Source organism: Macrotis lagotis, chromosome 7, assembly GCF_037893015.1.
Source record: "Macrotis lagotis isolate mMagLag1 chromosome 7, bilby.v1.9.chrom.fasta, whole genome shotgun sequence".
Classification (NCBI taxonomy): domain Eukaryota; kingdom Metazoa; phylum Chordata; class Mammalia; order Peramelemorphia; family Peramelidae; genus Macrotis; species Macrotis lagotis.
In genome coordinates, this window is record NC_133664.1 from 213,868,945 (window position 1) to 213,889,625 (window position 20,681).

Consider the following 20,681-nt stretch of genomic DNA (forward strand, 5'->3'; position numbering starts at 1 on the left):
GCAAGTCACTTAGCCCCATTGCCGTAAATAAACTAATAAAAAAAATTTATTTAGCGAATATAAAGTTTTCTTTCTCTGTTTTCTTTTTCTGGTTTGGTTATTAGAACTAGACTTATCTCAGAGCAGTTGGTAAGGTGCCCCCTTTCTCACCTTTTCAACCAGTTTATGAGGTAGTGAAAATTTTGCTTTTCATTTATTTTTTTAATTAAAGATTTTATTTATTTTGAGTTTTACAATTTTTCTCCTAATCTTGCTTCCCTCCCCCCCATAGAAAGCAATTTGTCAGTCTTTATGTTGTTTCCATGTTGTATATTGATCCAAATTGAGTGTAATGAGAGAGAACTCATATCCTTAAGGAAGAATCATAAAGTATAAGAGATAAAACGAGATCAGACAATGAGATTAGTTTTTTCTTTCTAAATTAAAGGAAATAGTCCTTGGACTTTGTTCAAACTCCATGGTTTTTTCTCTGGATGCAGATGGTATTCTCCATTGCAAATAGTCCCAAATTGTCCCTGATTGTTGCACTGATGGAATGAGCAAGTCCATCAAGGTTGATCATCACCCCCATGTTGCTGTTAGTGTGTACAGTGTTTTCTCTGGTTCTGTTCATCTCACTCAGCATCAGTTATGCAAATCCCTCTAGGCTTTCTGAATTCCTGTCCCTCCTGGTCATATAACAAATAGTGTTCTATGACATACATATACCATAGTTTGCTAAGCCATTCCCCAATTGAAGGACATTCACTTAATTTCTAATTCTTTGCCACCACAAACAGGGCTGCTATAAATATTTTTTGTACAAGTGATGTTTTTTTTTACCCTTTTTCAAAAACCAACCAATGCATGAACTAACAGCTTGTCCTATATTCTACATCTAGTCTTTCTCCTACCTCCTCAGTGAAGTACATATGTTGTTTCAACTCTTCTGTTTTAGGGCTGTTTCGTCATTATATGAAATTTCATCATTTTCTTTGCATTTATTTTATAAATCTATATAATTTGCCTAGTTCTGCTTGCTGTATCATTTTTCACAAATCTTCCCAAGTTTCACAAAATTCTTCATTTATTGTGACTTGTGGCAGAATTCAAAGGGACCACAAAGGACTGTGTAGTCCAAACCCCTCTTTTTTCAGTGGTATTTCAATAAAGGCAATGGGCATCACAGATAGAATTTGTTTAAATAATGCCCAGTTGCTGCATACTTTAACTGAAGTCAGGTCTTCCCTACCTCAGTAAGTGCTGCTATAAATATTTTTGCTGCTTATGGGACTTACTGTCTTGAGCTATCTGCAGGATCTGTACATCAGAGGGTATGGCCAATTTATTCCCCTTCCCTCCCTCCCAAATTCCAAATTGCTTTCCAAATTAATTGAACTATTTCATAATTCTATCAATGATGTATTTTTTGTTCCTTTCTTCTCTCAGCTCCCCCCATCAGATATTTTTAGTATCTTTTACATTTTGATGAGTAAATCTTGGAATTATTTTAATTTGTAATTCTTTTATTAGTAATTTGGAGCTATCTTTCATATGGTTGTTAATATTTTTTTATGAAGGAGCAAAAATTAAGATTTTTATGAAGGAGCAAAAAATAAGATTTCTATTTAATTATCACGAAACAGTCTTACCTAGAGATAAATTGGGTGCATGGTAGATAGAGCAATAGTCTGGAGTCAGGAATTCTTGGATTCAAATATGACCTTTACTAGCCATGTGAACTTGGAAAAGTCATTTAACCAACTTTGGCTCATTTTCCTTAGCTATAAATTAGGATTAATGATAGCACTTTACCATCCAGAATTGTTGTTAGGATCAAATGAGATAATATTTGTAAAATACTTATTAGAATAGTACCTGCGAAGTAGGTTCTATATAAAGCTCTAGTGATAATTATAATTATCGTTTTGGTTTTTTTTTTTTTAGGTTTTTGCAAGGCAAACGGGGTTAAGTGGCTTGCCCAAGGCCACACAGCTAGGTAATTATTAAGTGTCTGAGACCGGATTTGAACCCAGGTACTTCTGACTCCAGGGCCGGTGCTTTATCCACTACGCCACCTGGCCGCCCCGAATTATCGTTTTTCATACTTTTTTTTTATATCTTTCTGTTAGATTTAAGTACCCAATGAATATCTTTCCACATGGAATCTCTTTGCAATGCAGTTAGTTCTTAATTACTTAAAGAAAAAGGTATGATATTCAGTGAATAAACATTTCATATTGCTGTTATTTCATTCTTGTCCCCTTGTGTTGTAATTTTCTTGATTTTTGTTGTTGTTTTTTGCAAGGCAATGAGGTCAGGTGACTTGCCCAGGGACACACAGCTAGGCAATTATTAGGTGTCAGAGGCCAGATTTGAATTCAGGTAATCCTGACTCTTGGACAGGTGCTCTATCCACTGTGCCACCTAGCTGCCCTTTCTTGATTTTCTTGATTGGGTTTTTATCCTTGATTTGTCCAACTTGTCTGCTTCTGCTTTTTTTTTTAATCCAGCTAAAATTTAGTATTTTCTACTTTAGTCACTTATTTTAAATAAATCTGGTATTTTAGTGTATCTTTTCTACAGCAAAATATTGGTTACTGTTTTCTAGTCCTCCATTTTCCCAACATTTTGTGGGTTAATCCCATTAGTAAATAATAAACAAAAAATAAAAAGTAAATAATAATGAAATCCTCTCTAAAAATTAAAAAAAATTTTTTTAAGGACCAGTGTTGATCTTCCTTTCTTTGCAGAGTGCAGCATTATTTGTATCAAACACAATTGATAAGTTTTTTCTTTTTAATCTTTGTTAAAATGATTGGCTGCCTGAGAAGGGGAACAAAAGGAATGTGTTTGGAAATGAAAGTAATATGAAAACAAAAAAATCAGCTCCAAGTACCTACAAAACTATCCTAATTTTCTTGCTTTCCTACAAATATGCCTCCCTTCTCTCTAAAGCTTAGGGATACATAAATTATTGAATCTTGTTCACTTAAAAATCTTTTCTCATATCTCTCTCTCTCCCCCCCCCCCCCATGACCTTATTGACTAGATGAAATTTCCAAGGAATTTCCAAGTCTTCTAGTCCCAACCAATCTGTTCAATATTTTAAGCTATTTCAACAAGTTTGCTTTATTTTCTTTGCATTTCAAAGACTCTCCCATTATATTTTTTAAAAAATATTTAGACATTTCTTCTATTACAAATCTTTAAAAAAAATGCTTCTGTATCAAAATTCATTTTCCCCCAAAAGAATATGCTTTGCTTTCCTAGCATTTGCCTTTGCTTTGTTTTTTGGTGTCATATGCTTGCCTTATCTTTATTTTTCATTGAGTAAAATGTTTTGGGAGATTATATATGTGCCATTGTATGTCAGTTGTCTCCTTCTGGCCATCAAAATTTTCAGTGCCAAATGCTCTTGAAATTCTTTTTTTCCCCCTAGGTTTTTTGCAAGGAAAATGGGGTTAAGTGGCTTGCCCAAGGCCTCACAGCTAGGTAATTATTAAGTGTCTGAGGCTGGATTTGAACTCAGGTACTCCTGACTCTAGGGTTGCTGCTCTATCAACTGCGCTACCTAGCCGCCCCAAGTGTAACTTGAAATTCTTACATCTGGGTGATTTAAATGCAGGTTTTCCCTGTCATGTTCTATATACTAACATCTTTGTCCTCTTTTTCCAATAACTCTGACGGATTTTCTTGTAAAATTTCCTAGAGTGTGAAATTTAAGTTTTTGGTTAAATGTCTTTTTTTATTTTTTTTAAGGAAATTTTTTGAAAGACATTGATTTACTAAACTCTGCTTTTAAGGTTAGTTGTCTTTAGTTTGTAATCATTTCATGTTTTGACAACTTTGTAGTCATTTGAATTTGCTATAGTATTTTTAATATTTGGTTGCAACTCTTTGCATTGGTGTACCATTTTTTTTAATCCATGGTTTTATTTTCTTGACATTTTTTCCCCCCCAAACCAGGGACAGTAAACCTCCAGTTGGAGGATCTTTTGGTCTACAGTTGCCAAGGCAACTATAGGCGGGACTTGAAATTCTTTAAATTTAGGTGCTTTTTAAGAAAATTAATTAAATGTTTTACCACATAAAGTTCTTGAATGATGTTATAAATATTCAGATGGTTCTTGGCAGAAAAAAGAGGTTTCCCACCCCTGCCCTGAACCATCATTTTTATCCTTTTGAATTTTCCTTTTAAGAGTTCTAATTCCTATGGTCTTACTTTTTTATATCCTGTTCTCCTTTTTCGGGATTTTAATAAAGCTTTTACTTTTTTTTTATGCAAGGCAATGGGGTTAAGGGACTTGCTCAAGGCCACACAGCTAGGTAATTATTAAGTGTCTGACGTTGGATTTGAACTCGGGTTCTCCTGACTCCAGGGCTGGCCACCTTGCTACCCCTCTTTTTTTAAAGAAAGATTTTATTTATTTTTAGCTTTACAATTTTTTTGCCCCATTCTTGCTTGCTTCCCCCCACCCCCTCACAGAAGGCATTCTGTTAGTGTTTACTTTGTTTCTATGTTATACATTGATTTCAGTTGAATGTGATGACAGAGAAATCATATCCTTAAGGAAGAAATATAAAGTATGAGATAGCAAAATAAGATTATGATGTAATGCTTTTTTTCTAATTTGATGGTAATAGTCTTTGGTCTTTGTTCAAAGTCCATAATTCTTTCTCTGGATACAAATGGGAATGCTCCTTTACAGATAGCTCAAAATTGTCCCTGGTTGTTACATTGAAGGGATGAGCAAGTCCATCAGGGTTGATCATCATCTCTGTGTTGCTGTTAGGGTATACAGTATTTTTCTGCTGCTCATCTCACATCAGTTCATGCAAATCCCTCCAGGCTTCCCTGAATTCCCGTTCCTCCTTGTTTCGTTTCTAATAGAACATTAGTGTTCCATGACATACATATACCACAGTTTATTAAGCCATTCCCCAATTGAAGGACATTCACTTAATTTCCAATTTTTTTCCACGACAAACAGGCCTGCTATAAATATTTTTGTACAAGTGATGTTTTTACCCTTCTTCATCATTTCTTCAGGGTATAGACCCAGTGGTGATATTGCTGGGTCAAATGGTATGCACATTTTTGTTGCTCTTTGGGCATAATCCCAAATTGCTCTCCAGAAAGTTGGATGAGTTCACCACTCCACCAACAATGTTTTAGTGTATCAGACTCCTTTCTTTTGGAGGGAGGGGAGAGGAAGGAAGGGAGGGAGAAAAATTGTAGAACTCAAAACCTTGCAAAAATATAAGACTGGTAAAAAAACTATCATATATAGTTTGAAGAACAAATAAATATATCTATATTTATATTTAAAAAAAAGAAACTTGTAGGTATTATACAGTTTTTTTTAAAATACAGGACAGCTGTCTTAAGTTTTATTTTCTTCCTCTCTATTGGGATCATTAGGAAGGAATCAAATCCCTCTTTCATGATGAGAGAGGAAGGTTGTTTAGTTATAGAGTGAATTCCAATACTTGTTTTGAAGAAAGATGGTGTCAAGATTTATTTGGCATTCTTCTTTTTGTGACCTGGCTGGCTGTCCTGTAAGACTCAAGGAGATTTAGACCAAGACTTTTAATTATAAAAATGCAGTTGTTTAAGAATGTTAAACACTGGGGACAGCTAGGTGACAGAGTGAGTAGAACACCAGCCCTGCAATCAGGAGGACCCAAGTTCAAATCCAGCCTCAGACAATTAATACTTAGCTGTGTGATCTTGGGCAGGTCCCTTCACCCCATAGCCTTGAAGAAAAAAAGCAAATAAAAATATTAAACACCCACCTTTATGTATCCTAGAGACCACTGATTTGTGGTCAAGTATAAGAATATTTATCCTAAAACGCCAGAATCTAAGAGTGATACAAGATATTTCTTCATATGGAACATTCTTGGATAAAAATGAGAGTACTGCTGGATATCTGGATCAATTTTAATTTTTACTGAATCATGTTATTTGTGAAAGAAGCACTAACTTTATTGTCATGTGTTCTATGTTTTGTTACCCATTAAACTCTTTAATGTTATGTTTTTGGGTGACTTTATGGTGTTTTGATTTATGAATGCATTAGTTCATTTAAGTCTTCTTATATTTCCTTTATAGTTGTTTTTTATGATAAACATTAATTTCTTTAAAGCTACATGTCTTAGTCATATTTTGTTTTTAATCTTTTTTTCTTACATCCTTCCAACTTGGTGTTATTTTCTTTTTTAAATTGCTTATTCATGAGTTGCCTATCAATGACTGAAAACAAGCTGTGGTACATGATTGTAGTGAAATATTTTACTGTAAGAAATGACAAGCAGGATGATTTCAGAAAAATATGTAAAGACTTACGTGAACTGATGCCAAGTGAAATGAACAGATCCAAGAGAACATCGTATCCAGTAACAGCAATTTTGTTCGATGAATTACTATGAATGATTGGACTCTTATCAGCACTACAATGATCTAAGACAATCCCAAAGGACTAATGATCTGCTCAAAGAACTGATATTGTTTGAATGTAGACTGAAGCATGTTATTTTTTGCTTTCTTTTATTTTAATTTTATTCAAGTTGTCTTTTGCAAAATGACTAATTTGGAAATATTTTACATGATTGCACATGTATAACTTGTATCTGGTTACTATCTTAAGGAAGGGAGGGAAGAATTCTTTCCCTAGTATTTTATTTTCTTGGCTTTGCTAAAGACTAGACTGATATAAATAGTCTATTCTTTTTTATCAATGAGATAGTTTCAGTAATTATTACTTTGTGATAATTTAGGAAATAATAATGCCAAATACCATTTATTTATTTAAAGCAATGAGGTTAAGTGACTTGCCCAGGGTCACACAGCTAGGCAATTATTGTGTCTGAGGCTGATTTTGAACTCAGGTCCTCTTGACTCCAGGATTTGTGTTCTAACCACCGTGCCACCTAGCTGCCCTTGAATACTTCTTTTTCAAAAAAATCTGATTATTGATTTTTAATACCTGATTTAATAATTGAATAATTAGATAAGGATTAACTTAGTTTGTTTCAGGAGAAAGTTTTGCCTTTTAAATGATTGTTTCTTCTGGGTTTTGTCAGTAATCCCGATGGTTTTTGACATTTTAAAAATATTGTGCTACTTGGGGTCTTAGACTTCTTTCCTATACTAATTTCTTATTACTGCTAGACTTTCTAGTTCTTTGACAAAAAAGTATTGGTGGCAATAGACAGAATTGATTAACTTCTGATCCTATTGGGATCCTGCCATAAATCTTTTAGTATTTGGTTTTAGTTAAGTACTTTTGATAATGTTAAAGAAGGATATTTTTGCTATGCTTTTTTAAAAACACGAATGATTGTCACAATTCCATCAGAAGCCTTTTCTGCATCTTTTGTTGGCATCTTCATATGGTTTTTTTATATGTTGAACCATTATTTAACTTTTGGTATCAATCAAATTTGTTCATAATACATAAATGCTTTAAAAGTCTAACCCAGGGGTGGCTAGGTTGGCTCAGTGAATAGAGCACCGGCCTTGGAGTCAGGAGTACCTGGGTTCAAATCCAACCTCAGACACTTAATTACCTAGCAGTGTGGCCTTGGGCAAGCCGTTTAACCCCATTGCCTTGGGAAATCTAAAAAAAAAAAGTCTAACCCAGTAAGTCATATGTCAAAATGTTTTTCCCTTGTAATGTATTGAATTGCCTATATCTTAGATAGATCTAGGAAGCCCAAAAGAATTAATCAAGGAAGTGTAGAAACACTTCTAGTCTTTAGCTATTTCCTTCAGCAATCAAAGACTACAGCATTAAGCAAGATCCAGGATGTGATCCATGGTCCTCCAATAGTTAAAAGTTTTGTTTTTGTGGACTTAATATAGCTCTCTGAGCTCCTTATTCAATTTCTTCATCTGTGTCTTCTACTTGAAATATTATATCATGAGCCTCCTTTGTCTAATCTCCTGCTCTAATTTTATTTGTGGCATTGTGAAAGAGAGCTCGGCAAAGACAGGCACATTTTTATTCAACCAAATACATAAACTTACTAATTTTTTTATCATAAGCATAAATGGACTTTTCTGGTTTAGTTTCTTAACAGACATTACCTATCTGAGGTTGAATATTCAAGTAAGAAAACAGAGGGACAGCAATCTTGGGAAGAAGATTATACCAGGAAACAAAATCTTACAAAATGCTGGGAAGTGATTGCTGACTTAGACGACCAGAAGAAGCTGGAGTCTCTGATGTTTTGGGATTCTGTTAAGCAACAGGAGACTGCAAAATCTGTATTAACTCCAGAACAGGAGAATCAGGAGAATCCAAAATCAACTACTATTGGTCTTCAGGAAGAACATAAGAAGCAAGAAATTTCTAAATCCAACATAGTTCATGGGACATGGGAGCAAGACATTTCTAAGTCTAATACAATATGTGCTCAGGAGGAACAGAAGAAACAAGAATCACTAAAGTCCTGGGTTGCTCCTCTGCAGAAAGAGTTGGAACCAAAGAAACAGACTCCCAAATCTTGGACTCCTTCTGCACAAAAAGAAGAGAAAGCCATTAGGTCTTGGCCAACTTCGATTCGTGAAGAACAAGATACAAAGCCATCTGAGATTCCAGAGCCATGGGAAGCCAGTGTTGAGAGTCAGAAACAGGCTTTGCTGCAGCAGTTACAGTCTCCTTCAAAGTCCTGGGGACCTCCCACAGCAAACCTTGTAGTAAATGAGCAGCTGATGACCAGAAATTATGATGCAGAATCCAAAGATGTAAGTTGATGGGTATTATTCTGCTGTTAGCATTATAGAGGACTTGTTAACTAATTAGATTGTGATTCTTTTTTGTAACCCTTGCTAAAATAGCTTAAAAGAGATTTAATTTTGTTCTATATTTACTTGATCCAGCTATCTTTGAGATATTCCAATTAGCTACTTCAATTTGAAGTGAAATTTCCTCATCTGAAAACTAGCTAATTAACTTGGATGCCAGAATCACAGGCACTGGTACTGAAATGGTGACCCTTAAAATTTAGAACTGAGAACACAGATAGCAACATGGTCTTGAAGTGAAACTAGTTGATATTATACAAAAACGTTATGGTTTAAAGAGAACCTTTTATAATAGAAATATATTCTAGACACAATAATGATATCTTCTGGTTTGGTTAATCATGCTGCTTCCTAATATCAATTGGTACCTATTTGTTAAAACATTTTGGTAGCTAAGACATGATGCAAATTTGAATTGTGCCCTAGGACAAAGTGGGAATAAAAATGTTTCTTTCCAGGGTGACACAGTGGGGGAAAAAGAATAAGAAAACATTATAGACTAGGGGTGGGGGTGGGTGGGAAGAGAAGTTATGTTCTAGAAAACACCTTTGAGGTAATAGTTTTAATTATTTTTATTATTGATTTTGCTTTGGAAAATCTGCCCCTTTATTCAAATTCAAGTTTATTAATGGATTTTAAAAGGTTTTAGTGGATCTTTCATAATCCCCATGGATTCCTGTCTCTGTAATCCTTTTGTTTTAAATTATTTATGTTGTCCTTATTGCAGCATTTATTTTTTGTATTGGCTAGTGTTTTGTACCTCAGAAGACTTTCTTGCAATTGAATTCAAATCAAGATTTTTCTCTGAAACCTTGAGCATTTTCAAGCCTAGAATAAAATGAATAAATGGACCCTATCTCACAACTGTCTAATGGAGAGTGTATCTTGGTGGCAAAATTATTGCCACAGATCTAATGTTTTTATCCTATACTACCTTTTTTTAACATTTTTTTTAAATCACCATTCTTAGTTTTTCTCCTTCTGCCTCTACAAGTTGCTCATCTTTTGTATTCTGTGGACTAAATTTGGGATATAAGTAAACTTAACAATATAATTTTACACCCAAGTTTATAAAACTAGAGAACTTAACAAATATGTCTTTGTGATAACCTTCCTCCCCTTTTTCAATGTAAAATCAGAGTCTTTATATATATATATATATGACTTCTTTCTACCATTATTTACTCTTGAATGGAGTTTAGTATAAGGATAGCTTTTTGTATTGGAGCCTATCAACTTCCCAAAGTATTTATTGAGAGATCAAAAAAGCACGTGTTTGGCTAGCCCTTCTTGCTTAACATACAGCTTAGCATCCAGAATATTTATTGTAATAGGTATAATTATACTTAATGGTAGAACTTAAAGGTAAAGTATGTCAATGTTTTGATAACCTAGAAGTTAACTTTATACAACAACCTTAACTTCCTAGAACATGAAAGAAGCCAAAAAGACTCTTGAGGAAGTAAATATCTATGTTTATGAACTTGGCTCTCAATACTAAATGATACGTGGTAGCTACATTGCATCCATGTCTCATTTTATTTTGTTAGTCACTTCTGTATGAGTCATCAGGACTATACACGTCCGCCTTGAGTTGCATCACTGCACTGTGCAGTATGGCAATGATGACCCTAAGTCATCATGAATAAGATTAAAAATACAGTTCTTATATTTATGATTTTGAAGAGAATATAACTTTTGAGTCCATCCAAAAGGACTTAAAAATCTTAAAGTTAGGGGAACCTTGCTTGTGCAGTCTCTTTTCCTTAGTGAGTCTGGATATCAAATGCTGTTATAAATCATTTCTTAGTAACTGAATGGCGAAAATTTCTTTTAGTAGAAAAATTTAATTTTATTTTCTTCTACCTTATGAACTTCTTTTTCAGGTGCCTAAGCTTTTGAATCAGTCTACAGATACTCCTGCCCTTCCAAGTGATTCAGTTCTAAGGAAGGAAAAACTTCAGGATCTGATGACTCAGATTCAGGGAACTTATAACTTTATGCAGGTAAGAATCTAAGTGGTTTTTAAGAAGATTCTTTAATAAATAGGGTCATTAAAACAGCTGTTTGATAGCATTTTAGTTCAAATGAATAAATTTGAGGTACCCACTATATATGTGCTAATATTTAAGATTTAACATCCTCACATCTCTTGATATAGTAATGCCTAATATTTATATGTAGTGCTCAGAGTATTTTACAGCTTTTTCATCTTATTCTTCCAACAATCTTGAGATGTTGAGAGGTTAAGTGAGCTATTCAGCATTAGATAACTAGTAAGGGGAAAGATTTGTACTCGGGTCTTCCTGTCTCTAGATCCAGCATTCTATTTACTGGACCACTTACCTGCTTGTGTTGCAAAAAGCTATGTTAAAAGCTAGAAAAAGCAAATCATGTGGTATCAGCTAAGTATTGTAAACAGTTCAAATGTCGAGGTCATTGAATGTATAAAAAAGATGGCTTCATGGAAAGGCTGAATATGACTAATAATAATATTTGACCTTCATTTTTGAAGACGACCATGACATCAGGGAGGTGATACCATAACAAACACATGAATTGGATTTGAGTGAGGGTAGTTGTGCTAAGTCACCAGCCTCACTTTGTCATCTATTGCCTTCCAATTGAATCAGGACGACTGGAGATGGTTTTAGATGCAAGGCAATCAGGGTTAAGTGATTTGCCCAAGGTTACATAGCTAGTAAGTTTCAAGTCTTTGAGGCTGGATTTGAAATCTGGTCCTCCTGATTCTAAAGCCAGTGCACTGCACCATCTAATTACTCCCTGGATGTGACTGGTATAGGGAAGAAAGAGGTAATTCAAGTTCAAGGGATATCATGAACTCAGTAACATGAACTATATTAGTTTACTTGAATGAAAGCTTACTAAGATAGTATCATGTCAAGATGTTTTGGAAATTGGTTTTGTCCCTCCTGACACATGAGCCCCTCCTCCCCAATGAGAATTATTTCATATAGTTGTAGAAAGCAGCTTCAATTATTATTATGGCAGCTGCTTTAGATTAGACTTTTTTAAAAAAACTGCTTTAAAAAATTATAGGAGGTAGGAGGACATAAGTTCAATATGCTTATTAGTAAAAGTACCATGCATCTTAAAAGTAAACACAGGCAAATTTGAATCTATAGCTTGCTTACTGGTAACAGGACTTTTAAATGAATTAATGATTTTTGTTTCTACTTCATAATCCTTAATTGTGCTTTTTTTTCCCTAATTGTAAACTTAAGGAATCGGTTTTGGATTTTGACAAGCCTTCAAGTGCCATTCCTTCACCAAAACTGCCTTCAGTTATTCCAGATGGTCCTGAAGGTATGTAATCAGTCTGAAACCTTAAGTGTAACTAAAGAGTGGTTCTGGTGGAAAATACTGCCAAGTCAGAAGGATCTTCAAACTGACTAATCATCTGTGCCTGCCCAATGTTTAAGGGAGGAGTGGGGAACTTTGTTGTCAAGGGCTATTCTGATATTTATAACATCATTTGCAGGCGATACAAAAGTATCAACTTAAAAACTAGCCTGCTTTATTTGATTAATCATTTAATTAATTCATCTTCTAAAAAAGCTCCTAAATTTATTGAATTTCAAGTTCTGCCTGAGATTGCTGTAGCAGTGCCAGACCAAAGGATTTCACAGGTCTTATACAGCCCATAGATTGAATGATCCCTGTCTCTGGTTTATGTAATTGTTGAAATTGTTGACATCGGGTAATACATTAAAATGATTTACTTCTTGGAATATATCATATATATAATTTGAAATATAAAATTTGAAGCTTTGCCTTCTTCTCTAGGAGAATATTCTCATATTCTGTTAAGTTGACCTTCAAATTAGCAGTAATTAAAATACATGTGAAACTTTTTAAAATTATAATTCAGGCTTCTTGAGAGCAGGAATTGTTTCATTTTTGCATTTGTATTTCTAGGACTTTAAAAAATGATTGTGGGTGGATTGAAACTGTTTTATACATTTAAACCTAGTACAGATGTCAAATTACTCAGCCAGAAAAATGGATATCTTATAATCTGTTAAATTGAATATCATTGAACTTTGGTTCTTCTAAGTGACTCAGCTCTAATTTTTACAGTAACTCAATGCAGCAAAACTATATTGTGTCTCTTATGTACAAGGCAGTATACAAAGGTGGGTATAATTAGATCTTCTTTGTTCTTGAAGAGGACCTATAACATCATAAGGGTGATGTCTTACTTGTTAATGAATTGTATATCAGTAGGGCAGAGCTGTACAAAGTGTCAGCTTCACTCTCCTCCAGAAGTCATCTTATTCCAGGGTGGTATTCTGGTAAATGCTGAATAACTTACTAAGGGTAGCAGAAGAGAGGAACACATGTAAGTCAGTCAGTATTATTAACCATCTACTGTAGTGAGGTAAAAGATAGTCCCTGTCCTCCAAGAGCTCAAATCTAATGACAGAGACAATAAATAGACAAATAAGCTATGTAAGTATAAATAGAAAGTGATAAACACAGTGAAGGCACTAAAATTAAGAGAGACTGAGAAAGGCTTCTTGCAGGAAGGTAGGAGTTTAGTGGAGACTTGAAGTAAGCCAGAAGTGATAAGGAGGGAGCATATTTCAGCCATTGATTGGGGATAGCCCAGAGACCAGTGTCATTGATATTGGGAGAGATAAGGTGTAAGATGATTTGAAAGGTAGGAGTGTGAGGGAGGGTTAGTTTTTGAAGGATTTTAAAGGCCCAATAGACAATTTTGTGTTTTATTTTGGAAATAGTAGTAAACCACTGGAATATGATGGTGTGACATCATCAGAAATGTGCTTTAGATAAATTAGTTTTGGTTGGTTGAATGGAGGTGGACTGGAATGGGGAGGGACTTTTGGCAGACAAACTAATTAGTAGGCTATTGAAATAGTTTAGAAGTGAGGGGATGATGGCCTGCATCAAGGAAGAGAAGGGGTATAGTTGAGAGAAGTCACAAAGGTGAACCAAACAGTTCTTAGCAAGTGAAAGCTAAGACTGAAGAATATCACCAAGATGGTAGGCCTGATGACTGGTGGTCCTTCAACAGGAAGGAGAAAATTTGCAAGGGGTAGGTTTAGTGGAAAAGATAATAAATTCAGTTTGGGACATGTTGATTTTAAGATTTATTGGATAACTGTCTACTGGACATCCAAATCAGAGTGTCTCAAAGGTTGATGGAGACCAAGATTGTAAATCTAAAGAGAGATTAGGGCTGGAGATGTAGATTTGTGAATTGTTAGCAATTAAGTTTAATCTGCATTATTAACATTTTCTCCATCATTATTAGGTCTGTTCTATCAATGTAATGATTAATCTTGATTTATGGCATATAGTAGACTCTTACAAGCTAGTTTGAGCTGTCTTCTGCACATCCATAGTATAGTATAGGCCCTCCTTTTAAAGAAATTGCAGTTTAATGATGATGGTAGAAGGGAAAGGAAAATTCCCTGAAATTATATAAGGGAGAGACCCAGGAAAAGTGATTTGAGAAATTGAAGTAGCATTTTTCCTTGTTGTAGGGGAAGGAGAAGTCAGAGGAAGGTTTCACGGAGAAGGTGGCGTCTGATAGAGCCTTGAAGGAACATGAATGTCATTCCCATCCCAAGAATGGAAAGAGATGAGATCACCAATGGAGAAACTATGTAGAAAAATAAGAGGGTGTAGGGTATAACTTTGTAGTATCTCACATTTGGAGATGAGTTATCAGCACAAAGTAGAAGGAATGGTCAAAATGTGAACCGTTAAATAGTGTCATTGAAGCTAAAAGGAGACAGTACCAAGAAGTAAACAGAGAGAAAGGAAGATAGGGATGAGATTTGAAGAACTCAGGAAAGGAGGAAAATCCATTTCATTTAATGATAGTGAGGTAAGGGTCTCTGGATAGAAGTAGGAATAGAAACCAGATTATTAAGAATCTGAATAGTGAATGAATGAAAAAAATGAAGTATTTGCTTTGACCAAATAATTTTGCAAAGTGTTGTGTCACAAATACAAAAATTAGACAGTTCCTGCCCTCAAGGAATAACTTACATTCTTTTTTTATTTTTTCACTTTGTTGTCATTATGATACTCATAAGCATAAATTTTTCCTGTTATAAAGGAATAGAAAAAGGATTGTATGTGAGACTAAATCTCTTATTATGCAGCTTGAAATTTGTTTTTGTTTTTTTATAGCTAGAATAAATTTAAGTATATTGAAATTTCCTGTGGCAGTGGCAATATTGATTTGATTATACTTCCAGAATTCTTTCCTTCCTCTCCCCTATATATTTGGTAATAGATAAGAGCTCCCAATTGCTTGAGGTGGTTGGTAGCAGGACTAGGGGAAAGTTTTTAGAATAGGGGAAACAAGGAGGTTTTGTATACTGTAGTTTACTATGTAGCTCTTTTATTTCAAGTTCAAAATGTTTTATTTTCTTCTGTTTTTTTTTAAATCCTTGGAATATCATTGCATGGGAGCAGGTATCCTTCCCCCCCCCTTTTTGTCATCTTTCTTCACCTTCCTTATTTTAAAAATACATTATCATACCCTTAATGCTCTATCTCAACTTCAACTAGTACTGTCTGCAAAATCCCTTCAACTTGCTACCTTGTTTAAAGAGATGGAAGAAATAAAATCTCCTTTCTATTAACATTAGTTTACTTGTATATTTTGCAGCTTCCATAGAACAGAAACTACCCAACCAAAATGACTTTCTTCAAGAGCCATTACAAGTAAGTTCTTGGTCTCTTGAGTTGTTAGTCACTTAATCTTGGAATTTCTAAGAACATGGCATCTGTTTTTTTCATTAATATTTTGTTTTCCAATTATATACAATAGCAATTTCTATTTAACATTTTTTGTAAGGTTTTGAATTTTATACATTTTCCCCCATTCTCCTTTCCCTTTCCCCATCCCCCCCATAGAAGGCAGTCTGATAATCTTTACATTGTTTCCATGCTATACATTGATTGAAATTGAATAGAACACAGCCTAATGAGAAATCCCTGTTCTACACATTACTCAGATATGTGTCTAAGGTGTAATAATGTAAAATTTGAAAGCCACTGGAACTGATCTTATGTTATCTTGGAATAAGTCATTTTAGGACAGAGTAGAATATACATTGGGAGTGAAAGGAATAAGTATGATTTGCCCGCTAAACTGGTTCCTGAACTCTGTATTCCATGAATAACTTGCTTAGTACCGTAGCATTTTAGAACTGGGAGAATGTTAGAGTATAGTTCTTGATCTAACTATTTGTACTTTATAGACTTTTTTGAATGCTATCATTGTACTACTGATTAAATCATATTCATGCTCAAAAAATCCCTAAATGGCAAAAATGTGGATTGTATGTTGAAATTGAATTGTATGTTCCTCTATCTAGGCTGCTGCTTCTCCTGTTAAATGTAGTACAAATTCTTTAGTGGTTTCTGATCAAGCTTCTTCTGGATCTGAAGTGGAGATGGAGGTAAAGGTAAAAGATAAATTGATTCTGATCCTAAAGCAAAATCTGTTTTACTTTGATTACTAAGTAATATTCTTTGTCCTTCATTTTCTTTTTCTTTTTCTTTTTTTAGGGTTTTTTTTTGTGGGCTTTTTTTTTTTTTTGCAAGGCAGTGGGGTTAAGTGGCTTGCCCAAGGCCACACAGCTAGGCAATTATTAAGTGTCTGAGACCATATTTGAACTCGGGTACTCCTGACTCCAAAGCCGGTGCTTTATCCACTTCACCACCTAGCCACCCCTGTCCTTCATTTTCTAAGAAGACCACGACGTCAGGGAGGTATTGCCATGACAAGCATGTGAATTAGATTTGAGTGAGGCTGGCACTAGCCTCACTTTCTTGTCCAGAGCCATCTGAATCCAGTGACCAGATATAAATCAGAACGACTGGAGATGGCCTTGCATATGAGGCAGCCAGGGTTAAATGACTTGCCCATAGTCTCACACAGCTATGAGAGTCAAGTGTTTGAGGTCGAATTCGAACCCCTGTCCTCTTGATTTCAAGACTAGTGCTCTGTCCACTGCACTACCTAGCTGCCCTGTTACTGAGTAGAAGTAACAATAATAGGATTTATCTTTATTTATAAACTGTAATAACCAATTGCATGATTCTAGCTATGCTTGACTAATATGTTGAGTGATAAACTGTGGTTTCTGTCAAACTATCCTCCATTCTGCTTTGATAGAATAAAGGAAAAAAGCTAAATAACTAGTCAAAGGGAATAGAAATTTGATTTGGAAAGTATACTCAACCTGTTATAAAGTAATTGTGTTGGGAAGGATGAACTCAAAGGTGGTATGTATTGCGAAGGGGCAGATCTGTACAATCTGCCAATGGTAAAGTGGCATACTTTCTGAGAGAATACTAGATTACAAAGAAAGAGAGGCTTATCCTAGCTTGGTTACTAATGGACTTTATTAGGATTGATTAGGTTAACTGAAGAGTACTCAACAGAGGCCAATTTTATCAGGTGGGCAGCAGGATAAAGTTATAAAATTGTTGATTCCCTTCCCAACCCCAGGTCTGATATTACATAGAAACAGAACAAAGAAGGCATATAGCTATGGATGGCCCAAGGTCATGTGCAAGTTTTTCCATGGAAGGTTCTTTTGCTATTCACTTTCATTCTAGGTAGTTAATATTCTCTGAAACTTGAGGTCATGTTCATAGCCTCTGACTATTATCATACCTGAAGTAACTAAAGATTTATTTGCTTATCACCTGATTTGAACTCTTGACTTTACAGATATCCTAACAATAGCCAAGGACAGTGGGAACTGTGTACTTAATTAAATTCTTTTAATATGTAGTTAGAGGAATTTAGACCTCTTGATTTTAATTAATAAGTTAATAATTGGATTTTAATTAATAAGTTAATAATTGGAAATCTTGCCATACATACTCCCTAGATTCCATTATCTGTCTTATGTATTGGAATAGAGTCTGTCAGGTGCTTTAACTTGGCTAGTCAGTAAAAATAGTAAAAAAAATTTTAATCACCTACTCAGTGCTAACTGGCAATAAAAGAAAAATAAAAAATAGTCTCTGCTCTCAAGGAATGTCCAGTCTATTGAGGAAGGAAACATTTAAATAACTGCACAATAGATACAAGATAGATTAAATATAATCAATGAGAAAAGACATTAGGATTAGAAGCATCTGTCCATTGCATTTTGTTGGGTTGAGTCTGAAATAGAGCTAATATTGATTGGAGCATGGAAGGTTCTATAGTCTTATAGGGAGTCTTAGGCTTAGTATCACACCAGAGTTGTACTTGAAGGGTTTAAGTCATAGAAAAACATGGGTAGGTTGCAGAGAGAGCCAAGACTCTTGAGATAGATTACTTAAAAACCCCAAGAAACATAGAATTTAAGATTTTTCTTAGTCTCACATAATATTTCTAAAAACTCAACTACTGTTATGTGAATAATCTTCATCCACTTTTTATCCTTTATAGTTCTTGAGGATTGGGTTAGATTTAAGACCTTTCTTTGACTGGACAGGATGGAGTTATTTCAGTAGTCTTGGCCCAATCCTCTTTTTCTGGTGCTGATCACTTACTTTGTTTAAAGTCTGATGACTCAGCCCAGGTACTGTATGAATTAGCGATGGAAAAACAGACAAAAGACATTCTTTCCCTCAAAGAAGATCTAATGAGGATGACAACATACAAACAAATATGTACAGTTAAATACAGTCTAAATAGGAAATAAATAAATAACAGGGGAAGCACTGGAATTAAGAGGGATTGGGGAAGACTTTAGCTGGAATTTAAAGAAAGCCAGAGAGATCAGTAGTCAGAGTCATCTGTGATAGCTTTCTAGGTATGGTGGATAGTCAGAGAAAATGTCTTGAGCTTAGAGATGGAATGTCTTGTTCATGAAACTGCTCGGAGACCATTGTCAGTGAATTGAAGAGTATGTGTTCAGAAGTAAGGTGTAAGAAGACTGGCAAAAAAGGGGATGGGACTGTGGTTATGTTATGAATACCAAACAGCATTTCACATTTTATCCTGGAGGAAACAGGCACCATAGTTTTGTTTTTGTTTATTTTTTTGCAAGGCAAATGGGGTTAAGTGACTTGCCCAAGGCCACACAGCTAGGTCATTATTAAGTGTCTGAGACCAGATTTGAACCCAGGTACTCCTGACTCCAGGGCCAGTGCTTTATCCATTGTGCCACTTAGCCACCTCAAGGCATTGTAGTTTATTGAGTAGGGGGGTAAGGTGTGATCAGACCAGGAATGGAGCCTGGATTGAAGTGAGGGAAGCATCTGTTGGAATAATTCAGGCCATGTGGTGATGAGGGCCTGCAAGAGAGAGGTGGCATTGTCACAGAAGAGAAAGGTACTTATTTGAGAGTTGTAAAAGTGAAATTGATAGGTCTTAAAAACAAATTGTATGTGGTCAATTGGAGATAGGAATTTAGGTTAAATCCTAAATTGAGAAATTGAAGAACTGGGAGTTATACCAATGTTACTTTGACATTTTTAAGGGGAGAAACCTAAATAATTATCAGAGGTTACCATGCTTTTTGTCTAGAATAATTTGGGGTAGTGAAAGCACTTAAGAACTTGTATGTTTTCTTTATTATTCTTTGAATAATTTTAGTTTATATTGAAGAATGAAAGAAAGGCTTTTTATCTTTATTAGGTTTAAGCTTCTAAATAGTAGCTAAAAGAATTTAAAGATTATAAGGAGTTGACTTGTTTCCCTAATATAATGTGTTAGCTTTAGGATTACTTAGAGGAAAAAATATTTATTCTTGTCACTTTAATTGAAATGAAGGGTTTATTGCAGCTTTATTTTTCTCAGTGACTGAGTAACTGATATAGTAATAGAGGACATCCGTATTGTACTTAAAAGTTTGCAAAATCTTTTACATAAAATCTCACTTTAGTCTTTGAAGCATTCGAAGGTAGGTATTACAAGTATTATTCACATTTTTTTTCTAGATGAGGAAACTGATATGCAGAGAAGTTCTATATCAGAGAGAAGATTTAAGCTCAGATCTTTCTGATTTTAAATCTAGCACCCTATTCACTAAACCGTGATAGCTGCTGCCTTCTTGTTTATCTTTGTCAAAGTGCTATTTTGACAAAACTATCGAAGGACTTCTAGTTCTACGTAATTGCTTTTTTGCATGGTACATGCATGATACTGTTTTGTAAGAACAAGTCTCTGGAAACCACATAAAATGATATTCCAAATAAATTTAGAGTAATAATTAGGTTTTAGTGCCAAATTGAAACTGGTCCATTTTAAGGTACTGATCCACTTTTTAGTATGATGCCCTCCCACGCATCATGATGGTCTGTTGAATATGGATGTAAAGTTTGCTCTCATATCTAGTTAAGTGATAGTTAAATTTAACCTGTAGCTGACAGTGATTTTCTTTTAACCTTTTGTTATATATAATTTGTTTTCCTCACTTGTATGAACTGAAAAATTATTGTTGTGTTAAGAATTGATTATTAATATAAATATAGACTTATTTAACTTTTGACTCTTGATGTTTTCTAGCAGCTTCCCTCTAATTTTGTAACTTAAATTGTTGAATACAAACATCTGAAAATTATACTTTGGCCCAAAGTTTTAGAATTTTCTAAGACTGCAGTTTTATCCACATTTTGCAAATTTTGAATTAGTTTAATTAGAAAATTATAAATTTAAGAGTGTGTTAGCTGCATTTTTCAACTGTTAATCTTCTAAATTGATGAAGGGCCTATACTCAATTAAGACACTTTCACTTTGTCAGCATGTTGCTGCAAATCAAGCACTGGTGTGCATCCTCAGCGATTCAACATTTGAATTGTAAGCATAGGCTATTCTTTTGCTTAGCTGTGTCCAAAATCATCCTGCTGACTTGTGACAATCTGAGGTTTAGTG

At 34.6% G+C, this 20,681-nt stretch overlaps 1 protein-coding gene across 4 annotated transcripts in view; it reads left to right on the forward strand.

Annotated features, from left to right (window-relative positions):
- Positions 1 to 20,681, forward strand: part of CAPRIN2 (caprin family member 2) — a 59,493-nt gene that overhangs the window by 24,570 nt on the left and 14,242 nt on the right. For 2 of the 4 annotated variants that reach the window (XM_074194794.1, XM_074194796.1), the window contains exons 9-13: positions 8,057 to 8,734; positions 10,681 to 10,800; positions 12,040 to 12,121; positions 15,465 to 15,520; positions 16,177 to 16,266. In XM_074194794.1, the coding sequence (XP_074050895.1) occupies positions 8,057 to 8,734; positions 10,681 to 10,800; positions 12,040 to 12,121; positions 15,465 to 15,520; positions 16,177 to 16,266 (1,026 nt within the window). The remainder of the gene's footprint in view (positions 1 to 8,056; positions 8,735 to 10,680; positions 10,801 to 12,039; positions 12,122 to 15,464; positions 15,521 to 16,176; positions 16,267 to 20,681) is intronic. The other 2 variants (XM_074194795.1, XM_074194797.1) reach the window with 2 other exon arrangements.